At 35.0% G+C, this 7,332-nt stretch overlaps 1 protein-coding gene across 1 annotated transcript; it reads right to left on the bottom strand.

Annotated features, from left to right (window-relative positions):
• Window positions 1-975: 975 nt before the first annotated feature.
• Window positions 976-1,701, bottom strand: LOC133336956 (leukocyte elastase inhibitor-like; the record flags this gene model as incomplete). The annotated part of the gene is made up of 2 exons (XM_061545223.1): window positions 1,683-1,701; window positions 976-1,619 (listed from the first exon to the last, which is right to left on the bottom strand). Coding segments are annotated over exons 1-2 (663 nt in total), but the record flags the coding sequence as incomplete, so codon positions are not given.
• Between the last annotated feature and the right edge of the window lie 5,631 nt (window positions 1,702-7,332).

The following is a 7,332-nucleotide window of genomic DNA, read 5'->3' as shown; positions in this document are numbered from 1 at the left end:
GTTAAGTCCTCTACTTATATACGTGGAAATGGCGTGCAACGCTGTTGTCGTACTGTGTTGCTTACGGAATCCATGTTGATGATCCGCAACTGGATTGCTTTCCCTAATTCCAGGGAGGAGTAAAGCCTCAAGGGTCTTCGCTACTGGCGACAAAAGTGTAATCGGCCTGTACGATTCACCTTTGCTGGCATCATTGCCCGGCTTCAGTAGCGGGACCACCCTGTCCATAGTCCAAGCTTCGGGGACGACGTGGGTGGGTCGATAGCCACCCACGTTGGTCAAGTACTTTGCTGGACGTTGGTCAAGTACTTTGCTGCCCAATGAAAACTCAAAATACCTAATGTTTGTACTTTTTCTTTCTATCTAATGATATTTCAAAATACTAAATTATAGCCAATTTGGTTGAAAAAAGAACGCCCAAAATACCAAATAATGAGGGGTACCCCTAAAATTCCCAATATTTGGGGATGGCGTTATATGGGCCTATAGTACAACCAGGACCGACATGACCCATTTTCAATACCAAACAATATTTGCGCAAAAGTACAAAACTCTATCTTAAATATCGATAAACCTCATTTGATTGTTTAAAAAATCTAAACTGTATGCATAACAGCTAGTATGTTAATTGAACCCGGTACAAAAATCGATTTTATTATCTGTAAGTTCCGTTCCAAAATGTAGGCAACCGGTTTATTTTTCCGTGAATTAATGGCAAATATTTCCGACGAATCCGGCAGTTGTTAATACCAAATTTTTTAGCGCAAATATATATATATTTTCTCTGAGAATAGAACCCAGGACCCTTTCTAATATGAACAATTTGCCGCATAGTGTAATTCATGTTTCCTCAAACGACTCAGTCTAGAGCGTACCATAGATATACTACGATTTAAATCCATGTATACTGGTTCATACGCCCTTTAAACCTCTTCTTTATGTTCTGTATTTTAATCAAAATGCTGCCACACTTACCTCATCATAAAACTCCACTAAATCCTGTTCATCCTCCAAAGAGAATTTCGGCAACATCACCCGCACCAATGTCATAGCGAACTGAGTTTTACTAATATAATCCACCATATCCATATTCTCAACCAATTGATCCTTTAACTCCTCCAAACCATTTTCTTCCTCGGGCAAAATAATCAACAACTTTATTTCATGTAAATGTAATGGCAGCTCCAAAACACTGGCATTCAACTCCTCAACGAAAGCATAACGAAAAACATCATCCTTCCGTAAATTATCCACCAAATATGTACGATCCCCGGAATCTAGCTGATGAAAAGGCCGCTTACTTGTATCACGTGTTTGGAAATTAAATGTCCAACGAGCTTTCATGGTGATATTTTGTTCGACATAACTTTCATTACGATATTCATGTTTGAGTATGGCCTTGGGTAAATGGGGATCCTCTTCCATTTGTGTTTGTGGGCGGAAACCATAAATCGATGTAGATTCAAAGAGATCTTGGTAAAGCTCATAGGCAGCATGCGGAGCTATGGCAAAGTTTTCATCTTCATTTGTGGAATTTAATGTGTGTTGTATATATTCTAGGGTAAATTCCTTGGAATCCATGCTGAAGACTAGACAGCCGAGGCTTAGTAGGCAGATGACTAAAAATATTTTAAAAAAATATTGAATTTAAATTATTTCATTATTACCTCACATTGACTTACCTAATAAGCAAATGTTCATTTTTTTGATTTTATATTTTTATTATTCTAATAAAATAGAAATTGGCACACTCTTACTATCTATCTGTCAGTTTGTGCCTGTCTCGCTGTGTTGTCTGTTGATTAATAAACGATTTGTATTTGATTTCACACTTTACTGTGGCGCTTGGTAAAAACCAATTCTTATCAGTTCTAAAACGAGGCGCAAAGATTTTGAACTTGACACAGTCGTTGTTTGAATTTACTTTTTTATTTTTTTATAATTATTTATTTATTTTTTTGTTGTAAAGCCACTTGTTTCGGTTCGAAATTGTAAAGACCGGTAGTGTCATTATCCCATGAATGAATATCAATTCATTGTTTTTGGATTTTCATTGAATTCCATAGTAATCTAGAAAAGTGTGTTATTCATATTTTTATTTCAATAAACATATGATTTTAGTAGGCTGTATTGATGTTCCGTGTGATTTCAATATTTTTGTACAGAGAAACAAATTTTTAACGACTGTTTGCATAATTTCATCCATTTTTACTTATATTTCCTTAGAATATAAGTAAAACCAGTAAGGAAAGTAGTAAAGTCGGACGGGGCCGACTATATGATACCCTTCACCACTATGGGTATATTATATAGCATTATTAACATGAAATGGGATAAAATAAAATATGTGATATTTATCTAAATGTGAATCGGACTAGAACTATCCATAAACATGTCATTCGTTTGGAACAACAGTATGAAAATCGACTTCAAACAAATATCAATAGGTCATCCGTTGGGCTATGTCTGTACTTCTAGAAAACATAACTACGATATTCTAGGCTCAATTTTGTACGTTGTGCAAAATTTGATATCAATCTGACAAACATGAGGAGTTTGATGTACAATTTACTTAAAATCGGACGAAAATATATATGGAAGCTATACCCAAATATGAAACGATTTCAACGAAACTTGTCACAGGTTAAGTTATACTAATGTCGGTACGTTTAGTTCCTATCAGCCATATATTGGTTTCTTGGTGCGTCAATTACTTCATATCAACTATATCTAAATCCCAACCGATTTTTACGAAACTTGGCACACAAAATTCTGGACTAAATTCCGTACGCTATGCAACATAAGAACTTTGGCACATTATTTAAATTAAATCGGACCAAAAAAAAAATATATATATATAGATCTGATATATAGGGTTTTTGTTGCACCATTTACATGAAATCGGACAAAACTATATATGAGAGATATATCTAAATCTGAATCGATTTTCTCGAAACTTGGCACACATCATTATGGACCTAATTCAGTACTCTGAGCCAAATTCCATGCAAATCGAAAGATATAGAGGGACTTTGTGCCCCATTTACCTTAAATCGGACGAAACTATATATGGGAGCTATATCTAAATCTGAATCGATTTTCACGAAACGTAGCACACATCATTCCGGACCAATACAGTACCCTATGCCAAAATCCATGCAAATCGAAAGATATAGAGGGACTTTGGTGCCCGATTTACCTTAAATCGGACGAAACTATATATGGGAGCTATATCTAAATAGGGACTTTGGTGCCCGATTTACCTTAAATCGGACGAAACTATATATGGGAGCTATATCTAAATATGAACCGATTTTCTCGAAACTTGACACATATCATTCTGGACCTAATTCAGTACTCTGTGCCAAACTTCATGCAAATCGAAAAATATAGAGGGACTTTGGTGCCCCATTTACCTTAAATCGGACGAAAATATATATGGGAGCTATATCTAAATCTGAACCGATTTTCTCGAAACTTGGCACACATCATTCTGGACCCAATACAGTACCCTATGCCAAATTTCGTGCAAATCGAAAGATATATAGGGACTTTGGTGCACCATTTACCTTAAATCGGAAGAAACTATATATGGAAGCTATATCTAAATCTGAACCGATTTTCACGAAACTTAGCACACATCATTCTAGACTTAATTCATTACGCTGTGCCAAATTTCGTGCAAATCAAATATATAGGGACTTTTGTGCACCAATTACATTAAATCGGACGAATATATATATGGGGCTATATCTAAATCTGCACCGATTTTTCCCAATTTCCATAGGGTTCGTCCTTGGGCCAAATAAGTGACCTATGTCAATGTTCATCCAAATCGGTTCATAAATGCGACCTGTACTTTGTTCACAAAAATACATGGACGGACAGACGGACGGACGGACGGACAGGCATAAATCGACTCAGAAAGTGATTCTATGCATATTCTCAAAAGGAACCATGTGTCTATCTCGTTTCCGTTTGCCTGTTACAAACATATGCACAAAGACATAATACCCTGTACCACAGTGTGGTGAAGCCCGCTTGTTCGGGTAAGCACTACATAAGTACTTATACCATTGTTCCAAAAGAAAGTACCAGTACCTACTCGCCAATACACTAGCCATGCGTTTGAGTGACGAATTTAACATGGGGATGTCATTGGAGGTATGTAATCGTCACCACCTCGTTTACCTTCCATTGACGAAATCTGTAATGACAATTGCAGTCATGATTCGTTTATAATTAGTAATGAACTATTTCGCTAATGATTAATAATGACCGAAGTAAGTGCTTCATTTAATTTATTAAATATAAAATTATTTATTATTACACACATAAAAATTAGATCATATTCAGATAATAATTGTCTTCTTTTTCGGAAATGCTCATCTAGGACCAGTATTAGTAGTTTTGGACATTGTGGCTGAAAATGGAAAAATTTAGAAGTTGCAAAATTTCTCTATAAAAATTTACCTTAAAGAACGTTAAATTATTTTTATGAGCATTTCGTGTCTTTTTTGACGTCATCAATTTTTGTATAGCCTCACTCATGCTAGAGTTTGAAATAGGTATGTCTGAAATGAGAATCACTTATAATTAGAAATAATTCATTAAATACAAATTTAAAGAAATACTTACTATCAAAATATGGTGTTTAAGTCACGTGTTTTATTTATTTTTTTTTTCAAGGTAATTACCTTACCTTTAAACACACAAAATACATAAATTTCACTAGGAACACACAAAATTTATAACTTTTCTTTTCATTTGTCGACAAATAATGAAAATTTTCAACCACCAATATTTTTTTGCATCACGCAAATTTCAGAAAATAACGGAATCGAACAAAGAGAAACAAAAGAATATCTGAACTTACTTAAGCAGTTGATACAATCGATGAACCGTTCATTTACTTTGGGATACTGAAATAAGTACATACCCTTAAATCAAAATCATTAATGATGTATGCTATGATTAGTATCAATAGTATCATTCGTATTATACTAGTGGATACATAAGTAAGTACTGGAGGAAGTAATCGACGAAATTACTATAGAAAACCCGTCAATTGATGTTTTGTCGAACTAGCGGGAGGGTATAAAAACACACCACCACAACCATGATTATGTTTTGGTATCGTTTACCCGTTTATTTGACTACTGTTTCTGTTGCCAACAACCGCCGAGTTCCCACTTATTCATTTGTGACTAGTTTTGCATTCTATTGCTTCTTTATTTCAGACACTCGTACTGACCTCTGCATTGGTGTTACAAAATTCGCATATGTATTTTCCAAAATATTTCGATATAAATACTAAATACAATATATCAAACAAGTGCTGATACGAACAACCCAACATAATGATTAACATTTTATATGATTGTTCTAATGACGCAGAACATGAGCATGTAAGTAAATAAGAAGAAAAGTGACAAGACATAACGAAGAAGAAAAGATAAAATCAAAATAGAAAAATTAAAACGACAAAAGATTTTTGTGCCATCACAGCCAAACACACACTCCAAAGTTGTTTTTGCTTTCTCTGAAAAGAAACCAGTATTTAATATTTTATGAACTGGTCACTTTCTGAACCCTATTAATATGATATTCGAATTATTTCTGTGGATAAACTTCAGCATACAGTCAAATATTTAAGTCTAAGCACTATGGAAATTCGGGAACTTTAAATTAAATGAAGTAAAAACGTTGTCAAATTTGGCCCGACACAACAATTTATACCCTCCACCATGTGGTGTACATTCAATATTTCCTTAAAAAGTCGGGACTTTTACATGGAAACAATGTCACTGTAAATGGTCTGCTAGTAGATTGTTTATACTCTTATAAAAAGGGAAAACTATGCTAGGAATTTTAAAATATCAAAAATTAATCGGAAATTTTTATACCCTTCACCACACTGTGGTACAGGGTATTATGTCTTTGTGCATATGTTTGTAACAGGCAAAAGGAAACGAGATAGACACATGGTTCCTTTTGAGAATATGCATAGAATCACTTTCTGAGTCGATTTATGCATGTCCGTCCGTCCGTCCGTCCGTCCGTCTGTCTGTCGATGTAAAATTGTAAACAAAGTACAGGTCGCATTTATGATCCGAATTGGATGAAATTTGGCATAGGTCACTTATTCGGCCTAAGGACGAACCCTATTGAAATTGGGAAAAATCGGTTCAGATTTAGATATAGCTCCCATATATATATTTAACCGATTTAATGTAAACGGTCCCTATATATCTTTCGATTTGCACGAAATTTGGTACAGCCTAATCATTTACGTCTAAAATGATGTCTGCCAAGTTTCATGAAAATCGGTCCAGATTTAGATATAGCTCCCATATATAGTTTCGTCCGATTTCATGTAAATGGTGCACCAAAGTCCACATATATCTTTCGATTTGCACGAAATTTGGTACAGCCTAATCATTTAGGTCTAGAATGATGTCTGCCAAGTTTCATGAAAATCGGTCCAGATTTAGATATAGCTCCCATATATAGTTTCGTCCGATTTCATGTAAATGGTGCACCAAAGTCCACATATATCTTTCGATTTGCACGAAATTTGGTACAGACTAATCATTTAGGTCTAGAATGATGTATGCCAAGTTTCGTGAAAATCGGTCCAGATTTAGATATAGCTCCCATATATAGTTTCGTCCGATTTCATGTAAATGGTGCACCAAAGTCCACATATATCTTTCGATTTGCACCAATTTTGACATAACGTACTGAATTGAGCCTAGAATTATGTCTGCCAAGTTTTAAGAAAATCGGTTCAGATTTAGATATACCTCCCATATATAGTTTCGTCCGATTTCATGTAAATGGTGCCCTAAAGTTCCTATATATCTTTCGATTTGCACGAAATTTGGCATAACGTACTGAATTGAGCCTAGAGTGATGTCTGCCAAGTTTTGAGAAAATCGGTTCAGATTTAGATATAGCTCCCATATATAGTTTCGTCCGATTTCATGTAAATGGTGCCCCAAAGTCCCTATATATCTTTCGATTTGCACGAAATTTGGCATATCGTACTGAATTAAGCCTAGAGTGATGTCTGCCACGTTTTAAGAAAATCGGTTCAGATTTAGATATAGCTCCCATATATAGTTTCGTCCGATTTCATGTAAATGGTGCCACAAAGTACTTATATATCTTTCGATTTGCACGAAATTTGGAAATTTGCTAAGTTTCGTGAAAATCTTATATAGTTTCGTCCGATTTCATATAAATGGTGCACCAAAGTCCCTATATATCCTTCGATTTGCACGAAATTTGGCATAACGTACTGAATTGAGCCTAGAGTGATGTCTGCCA

The sequence above is a fragment of the Musca vetustissima genome, unplaced genomic scaffold (genome assembly GCF_032173495.1).
Source record: "Musca vetustissima isolate MV318-11 ecotype Yass unplaced genomic scaffold, APGP_CSIRO_Mvet_v1 utg479378, whole genome shotgun sequence".
Lineage (NCBI taxonomy): Eukaryota > Metazoa > Arthropoda > Insecta > Diptera > Muscidae > Musca > Musca vetustissima.
This window is presented reverse-complemented; position numbering and strand designations above follow the sequence as displayed.